The 14,601-nt window shown below is 48.0% G+C and overlaps 1 protein-coding gene across 5 annotated transcripts; it reads left to right on the top strand.

Annotated features, from left to right (window-relative positions):
- The first annotated feature begins 1,071 nt into the window (after positions 1-1,071).
- On the top strand, positions 1,072-9,767 carry LOC135816905 (uncharacterized). Of its 5 annotated transcripts, none has more exons than XM_065330020.1 (7): positions 1,072-1,585; positions 3,182-3,343; positions 3,760-3,796; positions 4,495-4,568; positions 5,105-5,248; positions 7,686-7,840; positions 8,749-9,767. In XM_065330020.1, exons 2-7 carry the CDS (start codon positions 3,208-3,210, stop codon positions 9,025-9,027), a joined length of 825 nt encoding a protein of 274 aa, XP_065186092.1. In that variant the 5' UTR covers positions 1,072-1,585; positions 3,182-3,207; the 3' UTR covers positions 9,028-9,767. The 5 variants fall into 5 exon arrangements, with proteins under 5 accessions (XP_065186092.1, XP_065186102.1, XP_065186082.1 ...); XM_065330030.1 differs by having other exon boundaries at positions 1,073-1,585; positions 3,132-3,343; positions 3,763-3,796; XM_065330010.1 differs by having other exon boundaries at positions 1,073-1,585; positions 3,132-3,343.
- The last annotated feature ends 4,834 nt before the right edge of the window (positions 9,768-14,601 follow it).

Below are 14,601 nucleotides of genomic sequence, written 5' to 3'. Positions count from 1 at the left end.
TTGATTCCGAAATTGGGTTATCTTTTTGCTTTGACTCTTACTTCATGGTGTTGTGAATAAAACCGTTCTCAAGTAGTAGTAGTAGTAGTAGTAGTAGTAGTAGTAGTAGTAGTAGTAGTAGTAGTAGTAGTAGTAGTAGTAGTAGTAGTAGTAGTAGTAGTAGTAGTAGTAGTAGTAGTAGTAGTAGTAGTAGTAGTAGTAGTAGTAGTAGTAGTAGTAGTAGTAGTAGTAGTAGTAGTAGTAGTAGTAGTAGTAGTAGTAGTAGTAGTAGTAGTAGTAGTAGTAGTAGTAGTAGTAGTAGTAGTAGTAGTAGTAGTAGTAGTAGTAGTAGTAGTAGTAGTAGTACACAACTGTAGTTACTTTGTTCCCACCAGGGAGTAGTACAATACCGTATTGTACTACTCCCTGGTTACATCTGCCTTGAGTTTCTTTGGAAGTAACATTTTGGATTGGACTTTTTCAAATTTTCATTTTGATTTCATCGTCGAGTTTCATCCCTTGTGGTTTTGGTGTTCTTCCTTCTTTCCATGTCGTATTGTTTGAATAAACCCGTTTTGAGAACTTTTGACTGGTAGTGGTTACAAGTGGTACCTACAAGTCCTACATCATGTGCAATATTAACATTGTACATGGACCTCTTGACGCAATCGTTCCACATACGGAAGGATACAGTTTCACACATGCCATCCATACAGCTAACTGCTTGCTCAGGATCATTGAATTCATTCGATTGTCACCAGGGTTTATGCGACTCCCTGATTGTCACTGATGTCAGCAAAATGCTGAATTATGTCACCTCGGAACTCGAGTAGGGTTACAGTCGTTACATCAATCGTGTTTTCTCGCTGACCAGCGACCGTGCTGCACATGTATCTGTGAAATCGGAATGGCTGAGTTGCGCGAAGTCTCGACCCACCTCATCACCTCTTCACTTCTTGATCTCTATGATAGTATGAAGCGTAGACTAGCGTGCCGGTGCGGTAGGTCCATGTTGTGATGCCGACGCTTTAGTTCTTTCTCCTCTGCAGATCTGGCAGCTATACTCGTGTACATGTAGTAGGCTCAAGAAAAGAGTCAAAAGTACTACAGTTTGCAGTGGTAGACAAGTACAATCATGTAACTAGTTTCACTCACACCGCCGGAAGTTAGTTAGTCAGTGTTACTGACCGAGCTAGAGAACGGATCTGGGAGAACTACAGCGGGGACACAGCGCCAACGGTCGTCACGGTCACAGCTAGCTAGCTACGGCTACTGGCGTCCAGCTCGCCAAGGACCAGTCACCAGGTCTCACTCGATTGCTTCCAGAGAGATACTTCCTGCGAGATCCGAAACAGTTTCCTGCATGGTTACATGCGTGAGCGGTGCAGTTGTTTGACTATAAATAAATAATTATTATTAGTCGTGGTCACCGGTAGCTCTCTGCGTCCGAACTGGCGATTCTTGCTTTCCTCGGGGGAGACAGCAGTGCTGAGGTCGTTCAGGTGCCTTCTATCCTCGCGTCCAAGCACCACTTGACCTCGGAAACCGAGGAGTGCAGAGTGCATTTGGGCCGAGTAAGGAAAGTCAAGCCAGTGGCCGTCCGGAGGTGAGTCGTGGTGCCGTGGCATTTTGACTTACACGACGTGACGTCCGTTCTGCAAGCGCAACAGAGCCCTTGGGCTTAGGTAGGAGACACGAATTTCGAAGTATAATAAACTATTTGCTAGATATTTTGCTTCTGCATCGAAGTTCGTCATGATTGTCGATCACCAGTACGAAATGCTGTCAGAGCATGGTCTGCAATAGCGGACATGCAAAGCTCTGAAGCCGTAAAATCTTACCTTGCCTCAAACCAAGGGGTGATTGCATTGCAAGGAGTGGGTAGCACTAATCGGAGAATCCTGGCAGAAAATGTATACAGGTACTAGGTACTGATGGGATGCACACGACATGGTTGGTGTCAATTCCAGATTGGCAGGAAGAAAAGTGCTCAGTCGCCAAGTTTAGTTCGGGGGAGAAGAGAGCTGGAATTTTCCAGCTATTATTGTAATGTCCAGGATGATACATGCTGATGTAGAGGATTCACTCAGCCTTTGCTAGCGTGTGCATATGGTGTACTAGTAATCCAGTTTATTTTGTACTGTTTTGGCATTGCTCAAATGCAAATGCATGGGATTGTTCTTCCAAAATTCTGCTACATGTACTACAGTAGTCACTGAGCAACAATTCATTTTAAGTACAAATTTTCGTTGCACAATGGGTTGGTCAAAGACCACCCAGCCAGGCAGGCACAGTGGGTTGGTCAAAGACCATGATTGAGATACGAGGGGTACCTGGTTCAAGTCCTGCCTGGGAGCGTTTTTTCCAGTCGTGCTGGTACCCACAGTCAACTGGGAACTTGTGGCCAGGCACAAGGGGTACATGGATGCAGCTAATGGGGTTTCTCGGCACTTGTGCCAGTGGTTGTGAGACTTATCCACTCACCCCCACCGTTAGGCGCTGCATCTGCCGCTAGGGTTTACCGGGTGTTAGCGGCCGTCGTGAGTTCCCTTCGGGAACGGACACGATAATTTACTTACTTACAGTACCCCAAGACTCGAGTATGTACATGTATATATATATATATGTATGTACTATTTCTTTATTTGAATTTGCAAGCACACACAGGCTATAAGCTCAAGTTACATGGAAGCGAATGAAAGAATGGATTGAATGCAATGCAAAGTCTGCACATGAGGGCGGGCCACACTGCCGCATAGCCATCAACTGGAGTACCACCTGGGGGCCATTGCATCATTGTTGATCTCCTATGGTTCCCAGCTTCCAAATGCGACGTTCTTAGAGATGGTTTAGAAGGTTTTAGGTGTGAAGCGTCGCGTACACAGGCTCACAGCCGTTGAACCTACAGCATTACGTGTGAAATCCGCACATAATCATTGACCCCAGGCAATTATTTAAAATCCTATGAGCTTGAGCGTCGGTTCACTACGTAATGAAGCTGGGCCGCATATCGCCGGGCACAGTACCCGAGATCAGAGTTGCATGCGACTCTTGGGCTTATGTACTCTTGATTGTGCTGTGGATTACTCGCATCTCCCTGAGACTCACTGGATTGTTCCTACTCTGCACTCTCACCTACGAAACTCTTTTAGGATTTCATTCCCATCACTTGGATCCGGCTTTCCCTTTGCATCACTTCCAGCAACCGGCTTTTACTACAGTCTCCCAATGTCGTTACCACACTACGTTCCGAACCCCATGGCGAGGGTTCCAGCATCAATGAAACCGCTATCGCCACTATCCCTTCAGACCAAGGAGACGGAAGATGACTCGTGTGGACACTATCCAGACATCTTCGTTGATGGTAAGTCGTCAAGTTGTGTGTGACTTCAAGTGCGTATCCCGTATACCACTAGGCCTGAAGATTGTGTTGCTATTCCAGGGCCGGCGCCACTGGTACGCCCAAAAAGTCGGTCCACGTGGAACGTCCAAAACCGTGGAGAAAAAGTCCCGATGTATGATTTTGTACAGGGAGTCGCCCAGAGTGCAGAATTTGCCGTCTAAATTCCAAACAAATTCTGCGGGAGGACCCCCAGACCCCCCCCTTAAAGATAGCCCTTCGGCCGCTCCGCTCTGCGGAAGGCGCCTCCGGCCCTGTATTCACGAGTTGTTGTTATGCCTGAGATCGTTATTTACGAAGTTGGCTGCAGATACACCACTACACTGTTTTTTTTTGTTTGCGCGTTCCTGTGTATGCTCGTGTGTTTGCTTCCTCTCCAGTAGATCTTTGCTCACCCGAGAGTGGAGACACATCCAGGTACCGTCCCCAGAGCTGTGCTGACTTTCGTTATGCATGACTCACTGTTCTTAAGTCACGGTCTATTTCTGTACTCGTGACCGTTGTAATTGGCTATAGTTCTATCACTGGGCCGCATGTCTTCATGAAGATCAGTGTGTGTGTGTGTGTGTGTGTGTGTGTGTGTGTGTGTGTGTGTGTGTGTGTGTGTGTGTGTGTGTGTGTGTGTGTGTGTGTGTGTGTGTGTGAGTGTGTGTGTACCATTGGGTGGTTGCTGAAGATATTAGGCTTTGTTGGAACAGTCAGTTTACCAGGCAGGCAAGGACTTGATTGCTTGCTGCCCAGTTTGCTTCTGAGCACCTTCAGTATTTTCTGGCAAAAGCGAGTCACGTTTCCTCACCTTTCCTCACTGCGATTAGGGACTGATTGTGATTGTGCATGTCTCAGGCACCTAACGGACACTATCACTGCCTTTTTATAGTGAGATCAATGGCCGTAATAGTATGTTTTAACACTAAAATTTGCTAGGGAACACATTATCCGTAATTCGGAAACGAACTCAGATCACGCGTGATGCTGTCATACACCTTGACATGATGGCATATATCCTTGGACGTGATTACCAGTCCTAGCCCCCCCCCCCCCCCCACACACACACACAGACACAGACAGGCTGACGTCATGGCCCTTCGTTTTTTTGGAAATTCCCTTGCGCTTAGCTCTGGTCTGGAGGAGTTTGTTGCATCCTATGGACTGGGCACGTTTCAGATTGATGAACCAACAAGAAGAGGAGGTGAGCTTGTAATGCTTTCCCATGGTCTTTACGTACAAGTACTTGTATCTAACCGTGACTGTCTGTACCTAGGTGATGGCAGCCGCTGCTGAAGGTGATTTTCAATTTTGCACGCTACCATATGTCAGTGATGCAAATGAATAACATGCCAGTACTAGTAGCATTCGTATTGAGAAAAAGAATCACCGAGGAGGCAGCAACTTGCAGTTTTTTTTGTCATGTTGTCGCACTTCTCATTCCATGCACATTCAAGAACACTGGCTGGTGCGTAAGGCACCCACTGAGCTGGTCGAAACATAGAAAATTGCACGTTAAACTAGGATTTTTCATTGCACTTCCACCGTTTGGTGATTTTCTTACTAGTAGGGTTTTGAAAGCCGAAAATGTCTTCCCAATGACAACGGTAAAAGTTGTTCCTGTTACCTCGTGCTAGCCATCCTTGTGCCTACATTCCTCTCCGAGTCTCGCTTTCTTTTGGCATAATGTGTTTATCTATTTTGAATGTCATTTCCTCCGTTCTCCTCTTCTTCTTTCAGCTCTTCTTAGTGTTGGCGAGCTAGCGCTGAGTGTGCAGTTCGGTGAGCACTCGGATGATCAGATGGTCATCATCATCGGTATCCACAGTGCTGAGAACTTCCCTGCATACCATGGACTGACGCAGTTCAGTCGACAGCACACCAGTAAGTGGATACTGAGCTTCTTGCAGGGCACAGATATGCGCCCTGTATTTATTATAATATTATTTTATTGGAGTGCACATACCTATGGAAAGAGGAGAACCGAACAAAACCAAGGCAAGACAACAGTCGATGCATAGGGCGCTGCATGAGCTGTGCTAGTGAGGCGCGGTGTATTTCCCGGCCAATTTTCTCCGGATCAACGTGCACAGCATGCATCCTGTATTTGCAGATGGTCTCTTATGGACTATCAGAATTATCAAGGCGGACTCAGGGTGCAGCACGATGTATTTCCCCAAGCCATCGTGAACTATGCAGCTACAGAATACAGCCATGTAGCTAGACACAGCTGGAATCTAGAGTAATTTTAGGGTTCACAGATTGGCATGTTAGCGTCGCCAGCTACATCATGCACGTGACAGGCGCGTGCATATACTGTACCATACAATCGGTCAGTGCTCAAATCGCATTTTCCCATCAATATCACTCACTTTCAACTCTACGGGCTTCATTACGGTTGGCTCAAACTGCCTGAATTTTTGAATCCACACGCACGAAAGACGTTCCAAGACTTCCCAGGGCCTGCTCTAGACATTCAACACAGCCCGGTCAGAGTGTACCTGGCGCATGCAGGCCAGCCGGGTCAAGCCGGGTCAGATCATCCGGCAGAAAAACAACCAAAAAGCCTGCTCAAAACTTGCAACTGTGTCAAAAGCTATAGCCAAAGTTACGCTTTTGACTGCCTGCCCCATCGACTTTCAATGTCCTGACTTCCTGCTCGCCGCTGGCCAGATCGCGCTCGAACCAGTTGACCCAAGCCGAGTTTCTGTCGCTTGTAGACTGTAGTGTGTACGGTTGCGCTAGCTTTGCAACAGATGGGTCCGCGAGTCGTTAAATACCGGTATTTTAGGAATCCATTGTCAGTTTGAGACATTTTTCAGCCGGGTCAGACTGGACCGGGTGTTATCTGTTCAGCCAGGTCGTGCAGTTCCCCAGCCGGGCGCGTGACCCGGCTGACCCGGTTCTCCAACAAGCCCTGCTTCCACCGTTCTTTTTTTCAAACGAGTTCCGGGTTTTCCAGTAACTTTGGCCAAAGTTCGGCTAAAAAAACAGGGGGAGCCGTTGCGTTTCCGTAAAATATTGAACGGTAAAAGGATAGCCAAGGTCGAGAGCAAAACAACAAGCCATTATTTGTCAAAATCGAACAAGAAACGGCTCAGCGCATCTATTTTCCGTGCGCGTACTTTGGCTGACAAGGTGTGCAGAATTTCTGAAGAAGAAGAATAACAAGAGCAGCAGCGCTCGGAACAGCCGTGCTGGATACTTCCAATCCCGACACGTTGGAGCGTGAAACGACCATGACATTTATTTTTCTTTGTATACCCTTCATATCTTGACGTGCCCTTGCTCAGTTTCGGCCTCTTTACAGGAAGAATATTTTCTTCCTTGGCATCAGCCATTTCGGCCAAACAGTAAGAAGAGCAACAGATCGAGATTTGCAGGGCAAACAAAGGACGCGTGCAGCTACATCTAGTCAGGTTCGATGCAGCTGCGCTTTGCCAGAACCTCAGCAGACAAGAAAAGGTGACAGAGTGTCTCAGATGGAACTGGATCTTTCGCCAAGACCGCCACTGCCGCCATTATCAAGTCCAGGTCAGTCAGAAAAACCGAAGCAAAAATGCAAAGCCCGGGTGAAGTGAAGGAAAAATTCAAAAAGTACGCTCTCCGGCTAGACTTCGAGTCGATATTTTTTTACTTCGACAGGCGCTGTCGCGGCCTGTCGCGCGCCTCCATAATCCAAAATGGAGGCGCACGTGACGGATGCTTTTAGTGGCAAGCCGTGAACCCTAAATTTGTATATGTAGATGCTTCAGTAAAATACACCGATGGTAGTCTGAATCTTTATCAGATGTGCCAGTGCTGTTAACCCTTTCAGCACGCATCACGTATATGTACGTGATGATACATATAACTGGCCCACGGATCACGTATATATACGTGATGCGTACAGTGAAAATGAACGTACTCCCGAGACATCCGTGGTCGACGGATCTTATCCCTACGTGGACCAGTGACGTGCTGGATGAACGTCGACTGTTCTACGATAGTACTGACGGGCGCACGTGTGCCGCTATGCACGCGTACTAGTACATAGATGTCGCGTGCGAACATGCATTCCGCAGCATGCATTCCGCAGAAAAAATTGTTAGTGAAACTTTTGGAAAATCACGAAAATCACTGGTTTTGGCTCCGCGGGTCAGTTACACACCCTGGCCGTGCTGAAAGGGTTAACTTCCCTGTTGACTTCAAGGTCATGCAATCTGTTTGGGATGGCTCTTTCAGTCACTGTATGCTGCGGGATATCACAGGAATACCTTTCCTTGTACGACCAGCTACTGTATCTGTGTGTTTGTTTGCGTAATCTGTGTTTTCTTTGCAGAAGTTCACTTGGAGATGAGCATATCTTTTGAGAAAGCGTTGCAGCCGGTTCGCTTGATGTCTCACGCTGTGCCAGCCAGCACGTCGATGAAGTTTGATGAGAATCTCGTCGCCATCATGGGCAATGCCATGTTTCAGCGGCGGCGCACTTTACAGGCTAGTTCTCTCTCCCCCCCCCCTCTCTCTCTCTCTCTCTCTATCTATCTCTCTCTCTATTATCTCTCTCTCTCTCTATTATCTCTCTCTCTCTCTATCTCTCTCTCTCTATATATTATCTCTCTCTCTCTCTCTCTCTCTCTCTCTCTCTCTCTCTCTCTCTCTCTCTCTCTCTCTCTCTCTCTCTCTCTCTCTCTCTCTCTCTCTCTCTCTCTCTCTCTGTGTCTCTGTGTCTGTGTCTCTGTCTCTGTCTCTCTCTCTCCCTCTCCCTCTCCCTCTGTCCCCCTCTCAGTCTGCATCTGAGGGTCCACTAGCACTGCATCACTGTTGGCCTTCTCTGGCATGGGCATTGTTATGTTTAGTTTGCCTGTTTCACTTGTAGTTTTACTGGTTTGTGTGATCAACTTGGCAATGTGTAGTGGACTTTTATTGGATGAGAGGCTGGTGGTGAGATGGACGTACGGCGCAAATCATCCAGGCAGACAGAATTATGTCTAAATGAATCTATTACTCGTATTGTGACAAAATTCTTTTCGCATCGTGTGAAGGGGCTCTCGCGAAATGCGATGCACAATGCACGGCACGTTGCAGAAAGATCTTGCACTGCACACAAGTCCAGAGCTGCACGCAAGCCGGAGTTCTTTAGTCACACACGTGCCTGCCATGCAGAGAAGGATGCGCCTCGCTCGTCTCTCATCGCAGAACCTAAGCGTATCACAACCTCTCACGATGCGGCCATGATGGAGCTGCGACAACCAGTGGTGCCAAATCATAGTTTGCCGAAAACCTGTCGATATGAACGCGAATTGCTCATCACGTCGCAGAAGTGATATTGTGCATCATGCTTAGCCTCCCTTGGCTGACCTATGCATGCCGTATTGGTTCTTGTGTTTGCCTTTTCTCTTCAGATCTCGGTCGTTGAGAAGAAGTTCACTGGCAAGTCGGTGCTGGGTACTGTGGACATCGATGTCAGCCGCCTCAGCGCCGGACATCGCATCAACACTAACAATTACTCTGTATTCAATCATCGTGGCAGTCTCAAGTTGTCCGTGCCGCCTGCGAGTGCCAAAGGCAGCCTGAGTGCCAGCGTGGGTGCCCAGTCATCACCCGGTAGCCTGCAGCACCTGAGCAAGAAGACCAGAAAGGAGCGAAACAAGTCACGGGGCTCCAGTGGCTCCTTGGTGTAGTACACCATAACGATCAAGTCATTCCTGCCGCGTGGAATTGCTCAAGCATACAACAGGCCGCTGAACGTCAGCAATGTACATAGATATTGAGTCAGCTGAGCCATAACAGCCGCAGCATAGGTAGAGTGAAGTGGACTTCCAGTGTGGCTGTGAGTGCGCGACCTGCACTGATTGGCAAGCACTAAATCAGCCGGGCTGGCCTGCTGGATGCTTGCCTGGACCTGCATGCACTTGCACCAATGACGAGATTGTGCACCCGTGTCGGCACGGAACTGAAAGGCTGTGGTTGAGCATGTTGCACTTGATTGCATGCCAGTAGCCTTCGTGTTGCCTACAGATCACAACGTGCGTATTGCAGCAACACACCATGATATGCCAGTTTGGCAAGTTTACCTAGTTTGATTCTGTAGTACATCGTGTACATGTACGTAATGCTGTGACTTGTTATTATGTTGAGAAGGTCTTTTGCATTGTCGCACTGCATGCTGTTGATTAGAAGTCATGACATTCAGTTCACCCAGCTACGCAGCAGAGTACACTTGAATAATTTGTCTGGAGTACATGTATTCTCAATCCTAATGTATCCGGCAGTACTGATCATGTCGGTCAGTTAGTTGCGATCGCGGATCAGTGCTGCATTCAACATCTTTACAACATAGTTCACGCTCTTTAAATTAAGTTAGGTACATGTACTCATGGCATTCAACCCCCGAAATGCTCCGCTGTTTTGCCTTTTTTCATTTGTTTGATGTGACCTCTCGTCATGAGCACACTACCCCCCCCCCCCCCCGGCATTTTCAGTGCTGCAAAATGGCTTTATTCCAAAACCGGTAATGCTGCTACAAACGCCTGCCAAAAGAGTGCTACAGGTCTCAGAATTCGACAGACACAGCCTGAGCTCTAGCGGCTAGATGTACATCGGTAGAGTACTACTAGCCAAAGGTCAGTGTTTCCGAACAAAGGTGACCTCCACCTTTCACAGCATAGTTCCATCATTGGCATGGGCCCTGGTTCTTCTTACTATTTCTTGCCATTTGTACACATACGTGCACATGTTGGTGGTTGACAGCATGTACCGAGGTGGAGGACGCTGTTCGGAAACAGTGACCCGCTTTCTACAACCATCCACGGTTGGTAGAGCCCCGGTCGCCGGGGTTGCGACCATCTGAACCAACCGGGGCTCTACCAACCGTGGATGGTTGTAGAAAGGTCAGTGTTTCCGAATACGGTGACCTCCATGATCCACGTCCTTGACACTTCAGTAAAAAATGTTACATGCTGTCAGCCAACATAATCATTGTGACATTGAGTGACATGTATTATTGTTTGAACAATCAAGGTACCCCCAGGGCCAGGTCCCCCACATGCACAGCTGTACATGTACGTACCCGGTGTATCAGCACACAGTGAGTGAATGAGGGAAAAAAACTGTTCATACCTTCAATTTTTTTTAAATTTTTTTCGTGCTGTACATTGGAAAGGCTTCCTGTCTGAAGCCTTTCCATACTGGTACTCGATGTTCCAGTTTTGTGACACGAGAATGGCACGAGAATTAGTGTACCGCTGAGTGTACCGCTATACACGTGGTCGACACGTAGTCGACACGTTGTTGATACTTTTTTGACACGTGACCCCGTCAACGGTCTGCTTTGTGCCAATGCCACTCGGTAAACGCCGATGTCGCGTACGACAAAGACGACTATCCCGTACGCGAAATAGTTGAGAACTGCATGCATGACGTGGACCTGACGGCAAGGACAACTGCGAGGAGGCCCCTTTCGGTACCCCTGACGGGAAGGAGAACTACAGAAGTCGACGAAGTCGAACGAGGAGGCCCCTTTTCCGTACCCCATACTGCAAAGTGCCATTGATGGATACCTTTTGCACCTGGAACGACCCCTTAAACGCTATCGCGGCGACTATCCCGTACGCGAAATAGTTGAGAACTGCTGACGTGGACCTTTTGCACCTGGAACGGCCCCGTAAACGCTGTCGTGTCGGCGGAGTGAATGTGCAGGGCGAAAAGAATTGCTGCAAAGACGTCCCCTCTAGGCCTTTGGAGACATCGTCGGCGGACTGAATGCGCAGGGCGAAAAGAATTGCTGCAAAGACGTCCGCTCTAGGCCTTTGGAGACATCGTGGGAACTCCTTCCGGTACTATACAAACTGCTGACGTGGCCGTGGAGACATGGTGGGACTTCATGTACATGGATACATGGTGGGAATTCCTTCCGGCACCCCCATACCGCAAAGCCAACGGTGGGGAAGGAGAAGTGCAGACGTGCAGGAAGACGAACGAGGAGGAACCAGGACGAGCGAGCAATGGCAGGACTAGCTGGACCGTAAGTAATAGCTGAATTGTGAATGACAACTTGACATCCATGCGGCACTCGCCACTTGCCACTGCATATTTCTTGTCCACTAACAATGTCTCTCCTCTGCCCCCTGTGTGTCCACAGCCCTGTTGCTGAATTGGCCCGATGAATCGAATGTCTTCCGCAACTGGAACGGCCCAGTAAACGCTGTCGCGTCGGCGACTGAATGCGCAGGAGGGAAAATATTGCTGCGAAGACGTCTCCTCTAGACCACGGTAAGGCAACCCATTGATATGTTGCCAGTTACCTTCTACTAACACGTTATCAGGTCAAAAAAAATTAATGGTCTACAGTCGTGTCGGAAGGGTACGGTGGGACTGTAGACCTGTTACCTTCTAACACGTTATCACTATATCAGGTCGAGAGCGCATTGTAGTCACTCTCTCTATTCCTGTACTTCATTACGTTTCAGGTGTACGTATAACTTTTCCAAAAAAATTAAAGGGGAAGTTAAGGCAAAAATTAAAATTTCACCAGTTGTAGTCTTCGGGGTGCTGAGTCGAATGGTCTTGGTCCGAGGAAGCTGAGACGCTCCCTTCCTACTTGAATCCCAATCGAACTCGCGCACTTCCACCGAAACTGGGTGACTGCGCCCTACGAGATGGGGATTTGTATGCAAAATGTCACTAAAAGCGCCATTTCGTTCTTATAAAAGCACGGATGACCGCGATTGGCCCATATGTTGTAGTCTTTTGGACGCTGAGTCGACTGGTTTTGGTCCGAAAAGGCTGCGATGCAGCGTTCCTCCTTTATTCCCAATCGAACCTGGTTGAACAAGTGGTCACGTGCTCCTGGGTGCCCAAATCACCTGGTCACCACGCCAGCAGGTGACAACTTTCACACCAAGGTTCAACTCGAGTTCAACTCGAGTGACAGGACTGCACCCAAAAAAGGTCAAACAGGCTAGTAAGTTGTACCCTGCAGGCACGGTGACCAGGTGACTGGTGTACGCAGGAGCACGTGACCGCTTGTTCAACCATGTTCGATTGGGAATAAAGGCGGAACGCTGCATCGCAGCCTTTTCGGACCAAAACCAGTCGACTCAGCGTCCAAAAGACTACAACATATGGGCCAATCGCGGTCATCCGTGCTTTTATAAGAACGAAATGGCGCTTTTAGTGACATTTTGCATACAAATCCCCATCTCGTAGGGCGCAGTCACCCAGTTTCGGTGGAAGTGCGCGAGTTCGATTGGGATTCAAGTAGGAAGGGAGCGTCTCAGCTTCCTCGGACCAAGACCATTCGACTCAGCACCCCGAAGACTACAACTGGTGAAATTTTAATTTTTGCCTTAACTTCCCCTTTAATGGTTCACGTCTTCAGATAGAGAGCGTATTGCACCCACTGTCTAGTCTGTAGTGCATTGAGATTTTGTTGATCGCACATGAAAATGGATACACAGACAAAGCAGGCCAAGTACATGGCGAGATGTCGCCAGAAGAACGTCTTCAGATAGACAGCGTATTGCACCCACTGTCTAGTCGATTTTGTGGATCGCACATGAAATGGATACACAGACAAAGCAGGCCAAGTACATGAGAGAGTGGACGATGTGCGGATCGACACGGCCTGTGGGTACTTCATTAAAGTTACCCGTGACATAACTAGGATAAAAGTTAATCACAGCAAAGACATTGCCAAGTATGTGAGCACTTTGGACTTGACAGAAGAGTGCACGGGCGACGTTGACAAAACATACCGCGGTGACTGTCACCATCATGACAGCAGGGCACATCGCACGCAGCATCGCAGATCGTGTCGAATTGCGCATCATAATATTGCAAAATTGCTCCTGTGCATGCAAGTGGATTTCATTGCACTTCTCAGTTTGGGAAATGCTCGATTATGACAATTCTGCATAAGTTGCGAAAAACTATGGCATCTTTGGGAAAGGGCTACTCATAGCCTACCTCACGACCTTCTGCTTTCTTTCTTCATCACTTGTATCTTGCAGGTATATCATCCCGTGACGACCACATTGAAGTCTGAATTTGAAGTGTGAAGATGCTTCAGCAACCACATCGTACTTTTCCATTGCTTTCATTGTGCTTCTACTGTACATGTGTGTAACTTGTGGGGTAAACATGTGATGACATTGTATGCTGGCGACACGGTCAGATGTTGTCCATGCGTCTAACGTAAACCTGCATGTTATGCATTGAAAAGGATTTGCCACTTGCGATCCTGGGACGAGTATCAGGTCAGCTTTGTCCTGTGTGGGCTGTATCAGATTGCTGTTCACTTCTCTATCTGTTGGATGTGTGACTTTCTGCAAGTTTCTGGTGTATGATGGCCACTTCCTTGCTTGTCACTTTGTATGATATTACATTCTGTATTCGCTGCTTCCATGGCGTGGTCTGCAAACTGCAATCCTTGGGCAAATGTCATGTTTGCTATGTTGTGCTTTGGCCGTCAGCTTGTCTACATGCTGTAGTTGCATTATTTTTGTTTCACAACTGACTTCCTCAAGTACGGTGGCCACTGCTTTGCATGGCATTATAATTTATATGAAGAACTTAGTTTCCTGTTTGTGTCGTGTGCATGTGCGTGGCCACGTGTGTGTGCCGTGTGCATACGCATGTTTGTGTATCTGTGTGCGGGGTAGCGAGGCGGGGAGGGCTGGTATGTATCAGTGTGTTATTGCAATCTCATGGCTACATACAGTACATCGCGCGCGTGGTCATCATGTTTACCTTTGGGGTTGGGGTGGGGAGGGAACGGAAAAAGAACTGAAATTATCCATATAAAAACCACTCTGTGAGCGGTTCTGAAAAACCTTTACTGGTACTGCCCCGTCGTAAAAGTAAGAAATTAGAACTGGCCCATTGTCCCCCCAAATGCGAACTGATCCACCTAAATCGCGAATGACGGGACCCGAACGCACCAGTAGCACGAGGTTCCTACCTGTGAATGCAGATGGGGACGTTGGTCCGGACTATAGGCCATGTACTGACCGTCTGTACTAGCGGTAGGTGGTGTTACCCTATGAGAATTGCTGTCCTGTGCCCTCCCGACCTCGTGCTACTGGTGCGTTCGGGTCCCGTCATTCGCGATTTAGGTGGATCAGTTCGCATTTGGGGGGACAATGGGCCAGTTCTAATTTCTTACTTTTACGACGGGGCAGTACCAGTAAAGGTTTTTCAGAACCGCTCACAGAGTGGTTTTTATATGGATAATTGTACTATACTGCTTTTTGTTG

This window comes from Sycon ciliatum, chromosome 1 (genome assembly GCF_964019385.1).
Source record: "Sycon ciliatum chromosome 1, ocSycCili1.1, whole genome shotgun sequence".
Lineage (NCBI taxonomy): Eukaryota > Metazoa > Porifera > Calcarea > Leucosolenida > Sycettidae > Sycon > Sycon ciliatum.
Note: the sequence above shows the minus strand (reverse complement) of the source record. Positions and strands in the feature narration are given on the sequence as shown.